Source organism: Macadamia integrifolia, unplaced genomic scaffold (genome assembly GCF_013358625.1).
Source record: "Macadamia integrifolia cultivar HAES 741 unplaced genomic scaffold, SCU_Mint_v3 scaffold2286, whole genome shotgun sequence".
Lineage (NCBI taxonomy): Eukaryota > Viridiplantae > Streptophyta > Magnoliopsida > Proteales > Proteaceae > Macadamia > Macadamia integrifolia.
In genome coordinates, this window is record NW_024868614.1 from 58460 (window position 1) to 79037 (window position 20578).

The 20578-nt window shown below is 42.0% G+C and overlaps 1 protein-coding gene and 1 long non-coding RNA gene across 2 annotated transcripts; both read left to right on the plus strand.

Annotated features, from left to right (window-relative positions):
* The first annotated feature begins 125 nt into the window (after positions 1-125).
* On the plus strand, positions 126-2572 carry LOC122066194. Its single transcript, XR_006136275.1, has 2 exons — positions 126-623; positions 1645-2572. It is a non-coding gene; the product is annotated as an uncharacterized LOC122066194 (long non-coding RNA).
* Positions 2573-11335: 8763 nt separating this feature from the next.
* On the plus strand, positions 11336-19576 carry LOC122066193. Its single transcript, XM_042630020.1, has 5 exons — positions 11336-11618; positions 12856-13100; positions 14883-16349; positions 16418-18107; positions 18177-19576. The coding sequence occupies exons 1-5, from the start codon at positions 11336-11338 to the stop codon at positions 19574-19576; spliced, it is 5085 nt and encodes a 1694-aa protein (XP_042485954.1).
* The last annotated feature ends 1002 nt before the right edge of the window (positions 19577-20578 follow it).

Sequence of the window (20578 nt, forward strand, 5' to 3'; positions counted from 1 at the left end):
CGCTGAGCATCCCAATGGTTGGAGAGGATCTGAATGATGTAGGCGTGGATAGAGATGCGTATTGACTCTTCTGTACGCTCGACAACACTTAAGCCTTGGGGATTAGATTGGACAGAAACCAAAGATATTATTCATGTTAATCATAACATTTGAAAGAGAAGGGGCAATTCAAAATTTTTATTTTATTTTATTTTTATTTTTAAATGAAAGTTCAATTCAATGATTTTTGGAGTATAAGTACGGCAAAGCAAGAACCCTAGAGAGCTTTCTGTCTCTCCCTGTCTCTCAACCCCCGAGACAGTCTAATAAGAGGGGTTGGGTTGGGTGTCTGGCTCTTAGCTCTCTCTGTATCTTTCCAGTGATTATATTGATTTTTCTTGGGTTGTTTCAATATACCCAGATTTGATAATCTGCAAAGTCGCTTTCTTTCTCTTCAATAGGAAGAGAAGACGAAGAATCGGCATAGAAGGATAGACGATAGACGACTTGGTTGTTTCTACTCTTTTTTAAGTACTGTATACGATGGGCGATAGAATCCCACCTGGAAGTTATTTCCAATACTCTCCTTCTGGCGTCCATGCTTCTCCTCACAGGCCTTCTTCTGCTTCTTTAGATCGAGAAAGGTCAGTTCAATTATCTTTCATTTTCTCGTCTTGCAAATATGTTTTTTATTTTCTGGGTACTATTTTGATGGGTTTTTGCTAGTAAGCAATGTGATTGCTTATGTGCTTGTTTTGATTTTGATTTAGGTTTTATGATCTGGGTCATGGGTTTATGAGGGTTTTTGGGTGATTGAGAAACCTGGTTCTGATTTATTTCCCCTTAATAGGGGTTATGTATGTATTAGAAGTATCTTTTTCATTTCTGTTCTGATTGTCTAAAAGGGGACTGTGTTGGTATGTTTTTGGACTGCTGATCTCAAGCCAGACGTTTTAAAATTATTTCTAAATCATCTGATTTTCAGAAACTGTAAACAGAACTCAGGGAACAGGGTTTTGGTACGTGTAGGTACTCGTGGCATTTTGTTCTGGTCCATATGTTAGTTTTTTTTTTCCCCCTTCTGGTGACTACTGCAGGTGTCATTTGGACGTTGTCTTAATCAGTTCAATTTCCTACTAGATCACCTGCACTGTTGTTTTTAGTGTCCCTTTTAGTTTGATACTATTCTTCTTATTTATACCATTAGTATTTAGTAGTACAAGTGGATTTTTTTTTTGTGCTGTTTCTTCTACTACAACTATTGATATAATTCTAATTGTATCATGCTGATGCCATAAGTTTTATGCACAATTGTGCTTTGTTTGTTGATTTAGTTCAGTATTACTTTGTGAAACATTTGAGACCTAGTATATAGTAGCGTTTGGTATTTCCATACCTCATGGTATTTTTCTTTTTATTTGTTTTGTTTCTTGAATGATGGTCTTCTTGTTATGATTTGCATTATGATCATGTTTTGTATATTAACAGAATATGGATGCACTTACTGTTTTTTTTTGCCTGCTTGTCTCCCTTACACTCACTCGTTTTAGAGATTTATTTCCTTCAGGGAGTGTTAGAAAATTATTTAACTAAGCACTAAGCTTGTTGGTAATTTGATGTGTGCCCTAATGCTATAATTTGTGGTTTTGCAAATGATTCGTACAGCAATGGAAGATATTTGGCTGAATTGTTGGCAGAGAGGCAGAAACTGGGACCATTTATGCAAGTTCTGCCACTTTGCAGCAGGCTTCTCAACCAAGGTTAGTGGCTCTTCTACCTCCAACTTGTTGTAGTTTCATGGTTCAGTGACTTCAGTCTATGTATTTCTTTGTTTCATGCTTTACAGCTTTGAAATCCTTCAATCATATTTCATACCATTGAGAATGATATTAAAAATTTGATAGTTTCACCAGTACCAAAATTTAAAAAATCAAGTCTTGTTGCCCCTGGAGGGGAGGGGGTATTTTTTTTGTTTGATACTTGGCTCTTGAAAGTGGATGACTCAATTAACCTCATGATTCCAATTAAACATGGAATATGTAAACAGCTGCCACTAATATGTCAAGTTTCTGTCTTTATTAGCCATACACATAAAGGTAGATTATCAGAAGACAGAGATGGAACTATTTTGTTTCTCTCAATTCTATAGATAATGGTTAAGATGGCATCTCAATGCAATAAATGGCCAATAGATAAGATTTCAGTAAGTGGGAAGGTATAAAAATGATAGTTAAAAAAAGCATGCCAGAAACTCTGGTTCCTGACTTTCACTCATGCAAAATAATAAGTTTGTAGCATTATCAAAGTGCACATTTTTCTTCTAGCAGTTGATTTGTGGATACTCTTTCCTAAATTTTTAATATTCGTCACACTACTATTGTGATTTTAACACTGTATGCACCATAACACTGTTCCAAATCTGACTCCCAAATGCGAGATGTATGGTCATTATTGGGTAGCATACTGTTGGTTAGCCTGTTTAGGTGGTTGGGATTTGTTAACCCTTCTATTTACTTCTGATGTAGTTTCACCCTATACGTGGTTGTTATTTTAGAAAAGAAATCCCATCCATGATGCAGAAAACGTAACAAAACAAAATGAAGAAATAATCACACAACCACAATGCAAGGATTTACATGGTTCGACAAACTGCCTAAATCCACAGAGAGATGAGAGCAGTTTTCACTAACAATGGAGAAAGGGTTATATGCTCTCTTCCTCATGCCTCCTTGTGTTTACAAAGAATTCCGAGTAACCCTAGTAACACCCCATTGCAACAATTCATAGGGAAACAAAGAGATACAAATTTTCTTGAATTACCCCCATGTAAACCCTCTAACCCTTAAGCCCCCTTTCATAGGCAGCCTACAAAGTAGTCCAAATAGTACAAGACACCAACTATTTAACAATCTCCACCTTGTGATGTAATACTGAAATTGAGGAAGCTCAAAACAGTACCAGGGTAGGATCTTTTCTCAGAGAATAGGGAATTCTAGATATGGAGAATAGGATATTGCTAAAACTTGTTGAAAGATGAAAAAGATGGAACAATAAACAATAATATAACACCCGGGCTTCACACCGCAAGGTGGATCGACTGGATCAAACACCAACCTACCTTGATCAAACACAAGGGATTTCTTGAGCAAACACAAGAGATTCTTGATCAAACACAAGAAGAGAGTTGCATAAGCAAACTTTGTTTTAAATTCTAAGTTGTCCTTGAATGCTTACAATTGATCCCTATTTATAGGACCAACTCAACAAAACATTACATACCCAACTTCCAACTAACAATAGTAGAAAGTCTTCACTTATTAAAGTTGGGGTAGGAAAGTATTCACCTTCCAACTACTAAAGTTGAAAGAGCCTTCACCTACCAACTACCAAAAGTGGAAAAATCCTCACCTCTTAAAGTTACAATGGAAAAGTCATCCCCCAACTACCAAAGGTGGAAAAGTTTTCATCCCCCAACTACCAAAGGTGGAAAAATCTTCATCCCCCAACTACCAAAGGTGGTGGAAAAGTCTTCACCCATCATCACTTACAAAAGTGAATTGATTCCCCAATTTAGAAAAGTAAAAAGTAAAAGTAAAAGTAACTTCTAACCACTTAAATTGAACCGATATTGGACCAACATGGACCATGGTTCAATTGAAACTAAACTAAGACATAAAACATGAAATAAAAACTAAGTATGAAATTAATAAGCATCAACAAGGTAAGGCCACATGCTAGTTACTCTTGTTGGCCTTCTTCCTCCTACGGATGTAGGTCTTCAGATCTGCATCAGCTCCTCCCGACTTGAAAACATTCGTCGTCGACGAATGGGTGAAAGACATGTAACGCTCATATAAGTCAGGATCGAGTCGCTTGAAGTCATCATCATGAATCCAAGTGCAATCAGTCCGTGGTCGTCCCTTCCATTTGACAAGAAAAGTGTGATAACCGGTGCCACGACGAGTGGTTTTGTAAGTATCATCCAAAACCTCTTCAATAACATCTTCAAGAGGTGGTGTAAGTTGGGGCAGCCTTAGCATTTGTTCCAGGTCACCATCATCTGAATGATGTCCCACATAAAGATGTAGGTCAGCTACATTGAAGACATCGCTTATGGTCATTTCCTCAGGTAATTCGAGCACATAAGCATTTGGTCCTATACGTTTCAGCACCTTATAAGGACCCATCTTCTTTGGATGGAGCTTTGTGTTAACACCAGGTTGGAACCTCTCAGGATTTATGCGAACCATAACCATGTCTCCTGGTTTAAACTCCACATAACGACGATGACGATCAGCTGTAGTCTTGTAGACATCATTACTTAAGGCAATACGTCGTCGCACGTTTGCATGCACCTCTGTGATGTGGCGCAAGAATTCATCAGCTTCAAGGCTGATTCAAGCCTGGGGTGGGAGTGGAACAAGATCAATTGGGCGTTGCGGCTGAATTCCAAGTAATATCTCAAATGGTGTGCGCCCCGTTGTCCTGTTCACAGAGCTATTGTAGGCAAACTCAGCTATGTCAAGGATTGCTGGCCATGTCTTCTCATAATCTCGGACTAAGCACCTCAACAAGTTCCCCAAACTTCTATTAATAACCTCTGTCTGACCGTCAGTTTGTGGATGGAATGCAGTTGAAAACTGTAGCTTTGTGTTAGTTTTTAGCCACAATGTCTTCCAGAAATAGCTCATAAACTTGACGTCACGATCAGAGACAATAGTACTTGGCAGCCCATGCAGTCGAACAACCTCTTTAAAGAAGAGCTTTGCAATATGATAGGCATCAAAGGTCTTTCGACATGGCAAAAAGTGAGCCATCTTAGAGAAGCGATCCACTACAACCATGATGGAATCGTACCGTTCTCTTGTAGGTGGCAGCCCAAGTACAAAATCCATACTAATGTCAAGCCAAGGTGCATGAGGAACCGGTAGTGGGGAGTAGAGGCCTGTATTCTGCTTGGTCCCCTTAGAAAGTTGACAGACTCGACACCTTTTGATGACATGATCTACGTCTTTTGCAATGTGTGGCCAGTAGTACCGATCAGTCACCTGTATGATGGTCTTGTCCTTGCCGAAGTGGCCTCCCAAACCTCCTCCGTGTAACTCCCTTATGATGTGATGTCGTAGGGAGGAGTCTGGAATGCATAATCGCGTTCCGAAGAACAAATAACCATTGTGGACAGAATATTTAGGGTGTTGCTCACCTTGCTGTAACTCTGCATATAGAACTCTGAAATCCTTATCAGACGCGTACTCATCTCGTATCTGATCAATACTAACGGCATGTGCTGAAAAAGTATTGATAGTGAGAACTTTTCGGCTTAAAGCATCAGCCACCGTGTTCTCTTTACCAGCCTTGTATTTCATCGCAAAGACGAACTCTTGTAGGTAAGCAACCCACTTTGCATGCTTCTGACTGATTGACTTCTGAGAATGGAGATGTTTGAGTGCTTCATGATCGGTGTAAAGAATAAATTCCTTACCAATAAGATAGTGTCTCCAATGGCGTAACACTTGGATGACAGCATAGAGCTCCAAATCGTAAGTCGAGTAGCGTCGCTTGGCATCGTTGAGTTTCTCGCTATAGAAAGCGATAGGGTACCCTTCTTGTATCAGCACACCTCCCAACCCAATATGCGAAGCATCAGTTGCCACCTCAAATACACGATTAAAATCTGGCAGGCGTAATACCGGGGCCTCCGTCATCTTCTTCTTGATAAGATGGAGGGCTTTTGTCGCCGCTGTTGTCCACTCAAACTTGCCTTTACTCTGCTTCATACATTCGGTAATAGGTGCCATGGCTGCACTAAAATTTCGAATGAATCTCCTGTAAAATGAGGCTAGACCGTGGAAGCTACGGACTTCAGTGATTGTCTTCGGGGTAGGCCAGTTGGTGATGCTCTTGATCTTCTCAGGATCAGCTTCAACCCGCTTGGAGGAGACAATAAAACCAAGGAATACAACCTTGGGCAGCATAAAGGAACACTTCTTGAGATTAATGTATAGCTTCTCCATACGGAGCACCCTCAAGACTTGCTTCAAATGGTCGATGTGATCATCTGGATGCTTGCTGTAAACTAAGATATCATCAAAGTATACAACCAAAAATCGACCAATAAATGGACGAAGTACCTGTGTCATAACTCGCATGAATGTACTAGGTGCATTCGTCAGACCAAAGGGCATGACCTTCCACTCGAACAGTCCATCCTTGGTTTTGAAGGCGGTCTTCCATTCGTCTCCTGGCCGAATACGAATTTGATGGTAGCCGCTTCGAAGGTCCAATTTTGAAAAGACCTTTGCACCGGACAACATGTCTAGCATATCATCAAGTCGTGGTATGGGAAACCTATACTTAACCGTTATTTTGTTGATTGCTCTGCTGTCGACACACATACGCCATGAGCTATCCTTTTTTGGAGTAAGTAATGCTGGTACAGCACAAGGACTAAGGCTCTCAATGATAAACCCCTTCTTTAGTAGTTCATCAACTTGCCTTTTGAGCTCAGTGTGTTCTGTAGGACTGAGAAGGTAAGCTGGAAGGTTGGGAAGCACAGAACCAGGTACCAAGTCAATAGCATGCTGAATATCGCGCATGGGAGGGAGCTTATTAGGTAGCTCGTCAGGTACTAAATCAGAAAAGTCTGTTAGAAGCTCTCTAATAGGACGTGTGAGCTGAACTGTTGGTGGTGGAGTGACCTCTCTAGTAACCAGGGCTAATATCATGCCTGTATCATGGCTGGTTCGCTCAAACTGCTTTTGTGGAACAGCTAAGATCTTCTTCTGTGGAAGGACTAGCATCTTGTTGGTTTCGGTGGTGGCTTTCTGGTTAGTCCTCAATGTCTGTCTCTTACGCATCTCCTCTGGTACATTGATAGGCTCAAGTATAGTGCGTTGCCCTTTAAAGGTAAATATGCACTGATTCTTCTTTCCGCCAGTGAGAACATCATTATCATACATCCATGGTCTCCCTAAAAGAACATCAGTTAGCTTCATAGGAATAACATCACACCATACCTTTTCTTCATATCGAGAAAGTTGTAATGGAACAAAACATCGCTGATTGACCTCCAAAGTGTTGCCATTCAGTAGGGATACTTTGTAAGGCTGCGGGTGTTTCTCTACCTTCAAATGTGCTTTCTTCACAAACAACTCAGAGACAACATTAACGCAGCTGCCACTGTCAACTATCACCTGTATAGTGCGATTAGCTGAACGCATGCGGCTGTAAAATATGCATGTACGTCGCCAATCCTCGCCTTTGGTTTCAGCCACCAATATGCGAGAAACCACATGAATTCCATAGGAGTCATCTTCATTTGCTTCAGCCCCATCATAATAATCAACATTTTCGTCTTCTTCTTCCAATGGGATTGGAAAGATATGGGAATTATCTTCATCAGGAGTATCGTCAGCGTCAACCATCACTGCTACTTTGTGACGTGTAGGACAATTTTTGGCATAATGTCCCCTCTCCTGACAATGAAAGCATTGCACTGTGGCAGTGCTAGGCATAGGTGCTTTTCCCTTGTGATCAGCACGTGGAGAAGGTGTGGTACGTGGAGGATAAGAAGTAGGATTTTTTGCTGAAAATTTTTTTGTGATCTCTCTAGCTTGATATCCAAACCTTCTACCCGTAGGAGCTAGTAACTCCTCTGCATGTACTGCCTTCTCGAAGCATTCCCTGACATTGGATACATCTACTACGCCAATAGCACGATTTATATCAGATCTCAAACCCAAACGAAAGCGGGAAAGTACCTGTAATTCATTCTCCCTGATGCCAGTGCGTGAATAGAGTGAATCAAACTGCTCCATATACTCTGCAACGGACATACTCCCTTGACGAAGAGTATTCAGCTTGTCCTGCAGTTGTGATCTAAAGTGTCGTGGTAAGTATTTGGCACTAAGATCTTCTTTCATCTCTTCCCAAGTAATGGGAGCTCTACCACGATCTTCTAGATCCCTTTCTTCAGTTCTCCACCATTCGCGGGCTGAGCCAACTAGCTTAGTACGTGCTAGTCTCATCTTACGTGACTCAGACAACTCATACCAATCAAAATAGTCATCTAAAGCAGCCAACCAATCATAAAATACCTGTGGATCATGTTTTCCGTTGAACTCCTTTAATTCAAGCTTGACTTTTTGTGAATCATCAGTACGTCGACGGGGTGCTTCAAGATCACCATTGAAATAAGATCTTACATGCTCCTCAAAGGTAGGTGGTGCTGTAGGGGTTCTTTGTTGTGCCCTTTCAACACTTCTCCTATGTTGACGATGCACAGCAGATTGTAGTTGATACCTGTCCTCCCTCTCGAATGGTACATTGCTGCCTTGTATTGGAGTAACACTTTGGTTCTCAAGTCGCAGTAACCTCTCACTAATAGTTTTTTGATCAGCAGAGAGTTGTTGAAACATTTCAATGACTTTTGCCATTGGATCAGGTGGAGGCGGCGGCCACTGTGACTCATTCTCTGCCATGCTCTGATACCAATTGATGTAATACTGAAATTGAGGAAGCTCAAAACAGTACCAGGGTAGGATCTTTTCTCAGAGAATAGGGAATTCTAGATATGGAGAATAGGATATTGCTAAAACTTGTTGAAAGATGAAAAAGATGGAACAATAAACAATAATATAACACCCGGGCTTCACACCGCAAGGTGGATCGACTGGATCAAACACCAACCTACCTCGATCAAACACAAGGGATTTCTTGAGCAAACACAAGAGATTCTTGATCAAACACAAGAAGAGAGTTGCATAAGCAAACTTTGTTTTAAATTCTGAGTTGTCCTTGAATGCTTACAATTGATCCCTATTTATAGGACCAACTCAACAAAACATTACATACCCAACTTCCAACTAACAATAGTAGAAAGTCTTCACTTATTAAAGTTGGGGTAGGAAAGTATTCACCTTCCAACTACTAAAGTGGAAAAATCCTCACCTCTTAAAGTTACAATGGAAAAGTCATCCCCCAACTACCAAAGGTGGAAAAGTCTTCATCCCCCAACTACCAAAGGTGGAAAAATCTTCATCCCCCAACTACCAAAGGTGGAAAAGTCTTCACCCATCATCACTTACAAAAGTGAATTGATCCCCCCATTTAGAAAAGTAAAAAGTAAAAGTAACTTCTAACCACTTAAATTGAACCGATATTGGACCAACATGGACCATGGTTCAATTGGAACTAAACTAAGACATAAAACATGAAAAAACTAAGTATGAAATTAATAAGCATCAACAAGGTAAGGCCACATGCTAGTTACTCTTGTTGGCCTTCTTCCTACGGATGTAGGTCTTCAGATCTGCATCACCACGTTGCCACAACTTTCGCGTGGCTATCTCCTCCTTGGCTCCGCTGCTAAGATCTAGAAGTCTGTCCAGGATATCTATTCCCAGGCAAGGAATGATGCTCAGGTCTTTGAGCTTCGCCAGAAGGTTCGTGATATGAGGCAGAGAAGGCTGACTCTATCACAGTACTACTATGAGTTGTGGTCACTATGGACTGAGTTGGATTTTTATTAGTATATTGCTTCCACCGCTGAAGATGTCACCAAATTTTAGAAGCAAGAAGATAAAATCAAGGTCTATGACTTTCTGGCATGTCTGAATGTGAAATTTGATCAGTTGCGGTCCCAGGGTTTGAGTCGTGACCCCTTTCCTACCTTGGATCAAGCCTATGTTGTGATCCAACTTGAGGACAGTCGACGTACCACTATGCTTCCACAACAAGCTGCCACTCCTACTAAGAGATCTGCACTTGTTTCTGGCACTCAGTCCCTTAGTGCAGCCCCACAGTCTGGTGTCTCGTCGACTAAAACTCCAGTGAAGTGCGATTACTGTGGGAAGGAGCGTCACACCAAGGAGTACTGCTGGAAGCTTCATGGTCGTCCTGTTGATACATCTGGAAAAAGGTGAGGGAAGGGTCATGCCGGTACTTCTGGGCAGGCCAACCATACTGAGAGCCCTGACTCTGACTCTGCTCTTAGCTCCTCAGTAGCCTCGTTACCATTTGACGAGTTTATTGCCCTCCGGCGCCTCTTAACACGTCCAGACTCTCCTGCACCTGCCATTGCGAGCTCTGCTCATTCCACCCCTTCTGGGTCAGGTATTTCCTTTTGTGACCATACTATGTCTGTCCCTTCTATCCCTTGGATTATAGACTCTGGGGCTTCTGACCTCTTTTTTCACAATACACTACTGGTCTTGGTAATGGTAAAATGTCAAATTGGCTAATGGGACTTATTCCACTATTCTGGGGAAGGGCTCTGTTGGTTATACCCCTTCTTTATCCCTTTCTATTGTATTGCATGTTCCTTCTTTTCCCACAAACCTTTTGTCCATTAGTAGTCTTACTTCTAGTCTTAATTACAAAAGTCACATTTTTCCCATCTCATTGTGTTTTTCAAGATCTGGTGACAAGGGCAACAATTGGCTCTGGTAGGGTACGTAGTGGTTTGTATCTTCTTGATGATGACTCGGCATTAGTCTCTGATCAGGCTCTTCAGACATCTTCTACGTCACCTCCCATTTCTGAGTTGCTGCAATGGCATCATCGGTTGGGACATCCCTCTTTGGGAACTTTAGCAAGAGTTTTTCCTTCCTTAAAAAATTATAAGTTTTTTTGTGAGGCATATGTTTTGGCCAAACAAACTCGAATCACTTATTCTATTTCTGAAAATAAAAGTGTCACTCCTTTTTCATTGATACATTCTGATATTTGGGGTCCATCCCGCTATGTGTCTGTTAATGGTTATCGGTGGTTTGTCTCTTTTATTGATTGTCATTCTCGGACTACTTGGGTTTATATGATGCGAACCAAGGGCAAGAACTTCTACTGCTTTCAGCAGCTTCACCGCATGGTTTACACTCAGTTCGGTGCTACTATTAAGATCCTTTGAAGCGACAATGGCCAGGAATATTTTGAAGAGTCCTTTCAAGCTTACCTTTTCGATCATGGGATGATTCATCAGACTAGTTGTGTGGATACTCTGGCTCATAATGGGGTTATTGAGCAGAAGAATTGCCACCTTTGTGAGGTAGCACGCTCTTTTATGTTTGAGATGCATGTTCCTCCCCAGTATTGGAGCGACACAATTCTCACTGCTGCCTTTCTTATCAACCGAATGCCTTCTCGAGTCCATGCCTTCTGCTCCCCTCTGGATCTTCTCCAAGGTTCCACTGCTTTTCCTATTCCTCCAAAGGTATTCAATAGTGTTTGCTATGCTCGCGATCATCATCCTCATGGAAAGTTTGATCATCATGGTCTCTGATGCATTTTTCTAGAATATGCTCCTACTCAGAAAGGCTATCAGTGTTTTCATCCTCCTACTCAGTGTTGGTTTGTGATGATGGATGTTGTCTTTCACGAATCTGCGTCATACTGCACTACGACACCTCTTCAGAAGGAGTCTCCTTCCATTGTGAAAGATGTGCCGCCGTCTCTTGAAATTGCTATCCCTGCTAGTATCTCGTTTCAGGGGGAGAGTGACAGTCCCACTTCTCCTACTGCGCCTCGGCCAGAGATTCGTGTGTATAGTTGCAGAGAGCAAACTCAGACAACTACACATCCAGCATCTACCCTACCATGCCAGTCGTCTCCTCTCAAGCCAAATCTCGTCCCCTTGAACACTGGTAATTCTCCTTCTCCTTTTATTGATCAGTCTCTTGAGTTGCCTATTGCTGTTCGTAAAGGCATTAGGTCTTGTACTTTACATCCAATTGCTAAAACTATTTCTTATGACTCACTCTCTCCTTCCTACTATAGCTTTGTGTCTTCTCTTTCCTCCGTGTCCATTCCTTATACCTGACAAGAAGCGAGTGCAGACTCACAATGGCAGGCAGCTATGGTTGAAGAGATGCAAGCTCTGAAGAAGAATGACACATAGGATCTGGTGTGTCTTCCGTCACAAAAAAAGACAGTTGGGTGCAAATGGGTCTTCACAGTAAAACAGAAGGCTGATGGTACAGTGGATAGGTACAAGGCCAGACTTGTTGCCAAAGGCTTCACATAGATTTATGGGATTGACTACCAGGAGAATTTTGCTCCAGTTGCTAAGATGAACACAATTGTGATATCTTGGCTTGTGCCACCAACTTAGATTGGGATCTCTAGCAGTTAGATGTGAAGAATGCCTTCCTTCATGGGGAACTTGAGGAGAAAGTGTCTATGGACATTCCTCCTAGGTTCACTTGCTCCAAAACCCAAGGGAAGGTATGCAAGCTGAAGCGTGCTCTGTATGGGCTGAAGCAATCCCCTCATGCTTGGTTCGGGCTTTTCCATAAGGCTATGGTTGCTACAGGTTACTCTCAAAGTAATGTTGACCACACTTTGTTCATCAAGAGATCTGGTGGGAAGATTGTTATTCTAATAGTCTATGTAGATGATATTGTTGTTACTGCTGATGATCTGGCAGAAATCTCTCGCCTCAAGAGATACTTGAGTGAGGAACTCGAGATCAAAGACCTAGGACAACTTCGTTACTTCCTCAACATTGAAGTTGCCAGGTCTTCTCGTGGGATCTACTTGTCAGCATATGCTTGATCTTCTCTCTGAGACAGGCATGTTGGGGTGTAAGCTGGCAGACACTCCTATTGAAGCTAATGGTCACCTGAGTAGCAAGGAAGGTGATCCGGTAGATCAGGGGAGATATCAGAGACTAGTGGGGTGGTTAATTTATCTCTCATACACGCCCTGACATAGCATTTGCCATCAGCCTGGTTAGTCAGTACATGTATGATCCCTACTCGACTCACATGGAAGTTGTGTTGCGTATTCTCCGGTACTTGAAGTCTACCCCAGGACGTGGCATCCTTTTTTCTTCTCATGATCACCTTAGGGTGGAGGCCTTCACAAATGCGGATTGAGCAGGTTCCCCTGATGACCGCAGGTCTACTACTGGTTATTGCACCTTTGTTGGTAACCTTATTACATTGCGTAGCAAGAAGCAAACTGTGGTTGCCCATTTAAGTGCTGAAGCAGAGTTCCGTGCTATGGCACATAGCATTTGTGAACTCCTATGGCTTCATGGTCTTCTCATTGATTTGGTTGTTCCTACTGCTCCTATGAAGCTCTTTTATGATAGCAAATTTGTTATTAGCATTGCTCACAACCCTGTCCGACATGATCGAACCAAGCATGTGAAAATCGATCGACACTTCATCAAAGAGAAGTTGGATATGGGCCTTATTTACTAGGTCTTAGTAGTAAGATGTTTCATCCTATTATCTGCAAGTTGGACATATGTGATATCTATGCACTAACTTGAGCGGGAGTGTTGTAATAATGGGTTTTATGGGTTTTAGGGAAAGTGTCAGTTACCAAATGGACCTTAAGGGGTTTAATAGTCTTTGTAATTCTTTAGAACCTTCTCTCCATTGTTATAAGTAAAGAGGTTGGTGTCATATTAGACACTAAGTCATTACCCCATTCAACACTAATCAAATCAAAGGAATCAATCACACCTTCCTCTGTCTCATTCCCAAAATCCCTGAGGTGTCGAATTTCGAACCCATCTCCTAATACAACCTCCTCGACAAGTTTGCTGCCAAAATCCTAGCCAACATATCTAGATTGTGATTTACTCCCTAGTCAGTCCCAACCAATCGGCATTCATTGCTAGGAGAAGCATTACCGACAATATAATCCTTTGCTATAAAATTGTTCATGGGTTTGATCGGAAACCTATTCCTCTACCACATTCCTTAAGATTGACATTCATAAAGCTTTTGACTCCATCAAGTGAGATTTTATATCTAGAGTCCTGCTTCAAATGTCTTTCCCCCCGATTTTTGTGCATTGGATCCACTCATGTATCTCCTCTATCCGCTTCTCTGTCCTTGTCAATGGTAGCCCCACGGGATACTATCCCTTCTCTGTTGGCATCTGACAAGGCTGCCCTCTTTCCCCATTTCTATTCTCCTTGGCCCTTGAAGTCCTCTCTAGATCTATCCAATCTTCGTTTGATCTTCACCTTATCTCTCCTATCCACAATGCAAACTCCTTCTTCTCACTCACTTAGTGATGCAGATCTGAAGACCTACATCCGTAGGAAGAAGGCCAACAAGAGTAACTAGCATGTGGCCTTACCTTGTTGATGCTTATTAATTTCATACTTAGTTTTTATTTCATGTTTTATGTCTTAGTTTAGTTCCAATTGAACCATGGTCCATGTTGGTCCAATATCGGTTCAATTTAAGTGGTTAGAAGTTACTTTTACTTTTACCTTTTACTTTTCTAAATGGGGGGATCAATTCACTTTTGTAAGTGATGATGGGTGAAGACTTTTCCACCTTTGGTAGTTGGGGGATGAAGATTTTTCCACCTTTGGTAGTTGGGGGATGAAGACTTTTCCACCTTTGGTAGTTGGGGGATGACTTTTCCATTGTAACTTTAAGAGGTGAGGATTTTTCCACTTTTGGTAGTTGGTAGGTGAAGGCTCTTTCAACTTTAGTAGTTGGAAGGTGAATACTTTCCTACCCCAACTTTAATAAGTGAAGACTTTCTACTATTGTTAGTTGGAGGTTGGGTATGTAATGTTTTGTTGAGTTGGTCCTATAAATAGGGATCAATTGTAAGCATTCAAGGACAACTCAGAATTTAAAACAAAGTTTGCTTATGCAACTCTCTTCTTGTGTTTGATCAAGAATCTCTTGTGTTTGCTCAAGAAATCCCTTGTGTTTGATCAAGGTAGGTTGGTGTTTGATCCAGTCGATCCACCTTGCGGTGTGAAGCCCGGGTGTTATATTATTGTTTATTGTTCCATCTTTTTCATCTTTCAACAAGTTTTAGCAATATCCTATTCTCCATATCTAGAATTCCCTATTCTCTGAGAAAAGATCCTACCCTGGTACTGTTTTGAGCTTCCTCAATTTCAGTATTACATCAATTGGTATCAGAGCATGGCAGAGAATGAGTCACAGTGGCCGCCGCCTCCACCTGATCCAATGGCAAAAGTCATTGAAATGTTTCAACAACTCTCTGCTGATCAAAAAACTATTAGTGAGAGGTTACTGCGACTTGAGAACCAAAGTGTTACTCCAATACAAGGCAGCAATGTACCATTCGAGAGGGAGGACAGGTATCAACTACAATCTGCTGTGCATCGTCAACATAGGAGAAGTGCTAAAAGGGCACAACAAAGAACCCCTACAGCACCACCTACCTTTGAGGAGCATGTAAGATCTTATTTCAATGGTGATCTTGAAGCACCCCGTCGACGTACTGATGATTCACAAAAAGTCAAGCTTGAATTAAAGGAGTTCAACGGAAAGCATGATCCACAGGTATTTTATGATTGGTTGGCTGCTTTAGATGACTATTTTGATTGGTATGAGTTGTCTGAGTCACGTAAGATGAGACTAGCACGTACTAAGCTAGTTGGCTCAGCCCGCGAATGGTGGAGAACTGAAGAAAGGGATCTAGAAGATCGTGGTAGAGCTCCCATTACTTGGGAAGAGATGAAAGAAGATCTTAGTGCCAAATACTTACTACGACACTTTAGATCACAACTGCAGGACAAGCTGAATACTCTTCGTCAAGGGAGTATGTCCGTTGCAGAGTATATGGAGCAGTTTGATTCACTCTATTCACGCACTGGCATCAGGGAGAATGAATTACAGGTACTTTCCCGCTTTCGTTTGGGTTTGAGATCTGATATAAATCGTGCTATTGGCGTAGTAGATGTATCCAATGTCAGGGAATGCTTCGAGAAGGCAGTACATGCAGAGGAGTTACTAGCTCCTACGGGTAGAAGGTTTGGATATCAAGCTAGAGAGATCACAAAAAATTTTTCAGCAAAAAATCCTACTTCTTATCCTCCACGTACCACACCTTCTCCACGTGCTGATCACAAGGGGAAAGCACCTATGCCTAGCACTGCCACAGTGCAATGCTTTCATTGTCAGGAGAGGGGACATTATGCCAAAAATTGTCCTACACGTCACAAAGTAGCAGTGATGGTTGACGCTGACGATACTCCTGATGAAGATAATTCCCATATCTTTCCAATCCCATTGGAAGAAGAAGACGAAAATGTTGATTATTATGATGGGGCTGAAGCAAATGAAGATGACTCCTATGGAATTCATGTGGTTTCTCGCATATTGGTGGCTGAAACCAAAGGCGAGGATTGGCGACGTACATGCATATTTTACAGCCGCATGCGTTCAGCTGATCGCACTGTACAGGTGATAGTTGACAGTGGCAGCTGCGTTAATGTTGTCTCTGAGTTGTTTGTGAAGAAAGCACATTTGAAGGTAGAGAAACACCCGCAGCCTTACAAAGTATCCCTACTGAATGGCAACACTTTGGAGGTCAATCAGCGATGTTTTGTTCCATTACAACTTTCTCGATATGAAGAAAAGGTATGTGATGTAATGATGTTCTCACTGGCGGAAAGAAGAATCAGTGCATATTTACCTTTAAAGGGCAGCGCACTATACTTGAGCCAATCAATGTACCAGAGGAGATGCGTAAGAGACAGACATTGAGGACTAACCAGAAAGCCACCACCGATACCAACAAGATGCTAGTCCTTCCACAGAAGAAGATCTTAGCTGTTCCACAAAAGCAGTTTGAGCGAACCAGCCATGATACAGGCATGATATTAGCCCTGGTTACTAGAGAGGTCACTCCACCACCAACAGTTCAGCTCACACGGCCTATTAGAGAGCTTCTAACAGACTTTTCTGATTTAGTACCTGACGAGCTACCTAATAAGCTCCCTCCCATGCGCGATATTCAGCATGCTATTGACTTGGTACCTGGTTCTGTGCTTCCCAACCTTCCAGCTTACCGTCTCAGTCCTACAGAACACACTGAGCTCAAAAGGCAAGTTGATGAACTACTAAAGAAGGGGTTTATCATTGAGAGCCTTAGTCCTTGTGCTGTACCAGCATTACTTACTCCAAAAAAGGATGGCTCATGGCGTATGTGTGTCGACAGCAGAGCAATCAACAAAATAACGGTTAAGTATAGGTTTCCCATACCACGACTTGATGATATGCTAGACATGTTGTCCGGTGCAAAGGTCTTTTCAAAATTGGACCTTCGAAGCGGCTACCATCAAATTCGTATTCGGCCAGGAGACGAATGGAAGACCGCCTTCAAAACCAAGGATGGACTGTTCGAGTGGAAGGTCATGCCTTTTGGTCTGACGAATGCACCTAGTACATTCATGCGAGTTATGACACAGGTACTTCGTCCATTTATTGGTCGATTTTTGGTTGTATACTTTGATGATATCTTAGTTTACAGCAAGCATCCAGATGATCACATCGACCATTTGAAGCAAGTCTTGAGGGTGCTCCGTATGGAGAAGCTATACATTAATCTCAAGAAGTGTTCCTTTATGCTGCCCAAGGTTGTATTCCTTGGTTTTATTGTCTCCTCCAAGGGGGTTGAAGCTGATCCTGAGAAGATCAAGAGCATCACCAACTGGCCTACCCCGAAGACAATCACTGAAGTCCGTAGCTTCCACGGTCTAGCCTCATTTTACAGGAGATTCATTCGAAATTTTAGTGCAGTCATGGCACCTATTACCGAATGTATGAATCAGAGTAAAGGCAAGTTTGAGTGGACAACAACGGCGACAAAAGCCCTCCATCTTATCAAGAAGAAGATGACGGAGGCCCCAGTATTACGCCTGCCAGATTTTAATCGTGTATTTGAGGTGGCAACTGATGCTTCGCATATTGGGTTGGGAGGTGTGCTGATACAAGAAGGGCACCCTATCGCTTTCTATAGCGAGAAACTCAACGATGCCAAGCGACGCTACTCGACTTACGATTTGGAGCTCTATGCTGTCATCCAAGTGTTACGCCATTGGAGACACTATCTTATTGGTAAGGAATTTATTCTTTACACCGATCATGAAGCACTCAAACATCTCCATTCTCAGAAGTCAATCAGTCAGAAGCATGCAAAGTGGGTTGCTTACCTACAAGAGTTCGTCTTTGCTATGAAATACAAGGCTGGTAAAGAGAACACGGTGGCTGATGCTTTAAGCCGAAAAGTTCTCACTATCAATACTTTTTCAGCACATGCCGTTAGTATTGATCAGATACGAGATGAGTACGCGTCTGATAAGGATTTCAGAGTTCTATATGCAGAGTTACAGCAAGGTGAGCAACACCCTAAATATTCTGTCCACAATGGTTATTTGTTCTTCGGAACGTGATTATGCATTCCAGACTCCTCCCTACGACATCACATCATAAAGGAGTTACACGGAGGAGGTTTGGGAGGCCACTTCGGCAAGGACAAGACCATCATACAGGTGACTGATCGGTACTACTGGCCACACATTGCAAAAGACGTAGATCATGTCATCAAAAGGTGTCGAGTCTGTCAACTTGCTAAGGGGACCAAGCAGAATACAGGCCTCTACTCCCCACTACCGGTTCCTCATGCACCTTGGCTCGACATTAGTATGGATTTTGTACTTGGGCTGCCACCTACAAGAGAACGGTACGATTCCATCATGGTTGTAGTGGATCGCTTCTCTAAGATGGCTCACTTTTTGCCATGTCGAAAGACCTTTGATGCCTATCATATTGCAAAGCTCTTCTTTAAAGAGGTTGTTCGACTGCATGGGCTGCCAAGTACTATTGTCTCTGATCGTGACGTCAAGTTTATGAGCTATTTCTGGAAGACATTGTGGCTAAAAACTAACACAAAGCTACAGTTTTCAACTGCATTCCATCCACAAACTGACGGTCAGACAGAGGTTGTTAATAGAAGTTTGGGGAACTTGTTGAGGTGCTTAGTCCGAGATTATGAGAAGACATGGCCAGCAATCCTTGACATAGCTGAGTTTGCCTACAATAGCTCTGTGAATAGGACAACGGGGCGCACACCATTTGAGATATTACTTGGAATTCAGCCGCAACGCCCAATTGATCTTGTTCCACTCCCACCCCAGGCTCGAATCAGCCTTGAAGCTGATGAATTCTTGCGCCACATCACAGAGGTGCATGCAAACGTGCGACGACGTATTGCCTTAAGTAATGATGTCTACAAGACTACAGCTGATCGTCATCGTCGTTATGTGGAGTTTAAACCAGGAGACATGGTTATGGTTCGCATAAATCCTGAGAGGTTCCAACCTGGTGTTAACACAAAGCTCCATCCAAAGAAGATGGGTCCTTATAAGGTGCTGAAACGTATAGGACCAAATGCTTATGTGCTCGAATTACCTGAGGAAATGACCATAAGCGATGTCTTCAATGTAGCTGACCTACATCTTTATGTGGGACATCATTCAGATGATGGTGACCTGGAACAAATGCTAAGGCTGCCCCAACTTACACCACCTCTTGAGGATGTTATTGAAGAGGTTTTGGATGATACTTACAAAACCACTCGTCATGGCACCGGTTATCACACTTTTCTTGTCAAATGGAAGGGACGACCACGGACTGATTGCACTTGGATTCATGCTGATGACTTCAAGCGACTCGATCCTGACTTATATGAGCGTTACATGTCTTTCACCCATTCGTCGGAGACGAATGTTTTCAAGTCGGGAGGAGCTGATGCAGATCTGAAGACCTACATCCGTAGGAAGAAGGCCAAAGACCTATATCCGTAGGAAGAAGGCCAACAAGAGTAACTAGCATGTGGCCTTACCTTGTTGATGCTTATTAATTTCATACTTAGTTTTTTCATGTTTTATGTCTTAGTTTAGTTCCAATTGAACCATGGTCCATGTTGGTCCAATATCGGTTCAATTTAAGTGGTTAGAAGTTACTTTTACTTTTACTTTTTACTTTTCTAAATGGGGGGATCAATTCACTTTTGTAAGTGATGATGGGTGAAGACTTTCCCACCTTTGGTAGGTGGGGGATGAAGATTTTTCCACCTTTGGTAGTTGGGGGATGAAGACTTTTCCACCTTTGGTAGGTGGGGGATGAAGACTTTTCCACCTTTGGTAGGTGGGGGATGAAGACTTTTCCACCTTTGGTAGTTGGGGGATGACTTTTCCATTGTAACTTTAAGAGGTGAGGATTTTTCTACTTTTGGTAGTTGGTAGGTGGTGACTTTTCCAACTTTAGTAGTTGGAAGGTGAAGACTTTCCTACCCCAACTTTAATAAGTGAAGACTTTCTACTATTGTTAGTTGGAAGTTGGGTATGTAATGTTTTGTTGAGTTGGTCCTATAAATAGGGATCAATTGTAAGCATTAAAAGACAACTCAGAATTTGAAATCAAAGTTTGCTTATGCAACTCTCTTCTTGTGTTTGATCAAGAATCTCTTGTGTTTGATCAAGAAATCCCTTGTGTTTGATCAAGGTAGGTTGGTGTTTGATCCAGTCGATCCACCTTGCGGTGTGAAGCTCGGGTGTTATATTATTGTTTATTGTTCCATCTTTTTTTCATCTTTCAACAAGTTTTAGCAATATCCTATTCTCCATATCTAGAATTCCCTATTCTCTGAGAAAAGATCCTACCCTGGTACTGTTTTGAGCTTCCTCAATTTCAGTATTACATCAAGTACCTTGGGTACTGGTTTATTATCTTGTTGTCTTGTATTGTACTCTTACTTTTAATCTTTTACCTCCTTAGGGAGGTGTATGTAATTCCTAATACCACAT

What these genes read in the sequence shown, in the direction of transcription:
- LOC122066193 (XM_042630020.1), top strand. Translation starts at nt 11,336, where the DNA reads ATGGATGTTGTCTTTCACGAATCTGCGTCATACTGCACTACGACACCT. An exon ending in TCTCGTCCCCTTGAACACTG is followed by an intron (nt 11,619 to 12,855) that starts GTAATTCTCCTT and finishes CGGATTGAGCAG; the next exon opens with GTTCCCCTGATGACCGCAGG. An exon ending in TTTCTCGATATGAAGAAAAG is followed by an intron (nt 16,350 to 16,417) that starts GTATGTGATGTA and finishes TTTAAAGGGCAG; the next exon opens with CGCACTATACTTGAGCCAAT.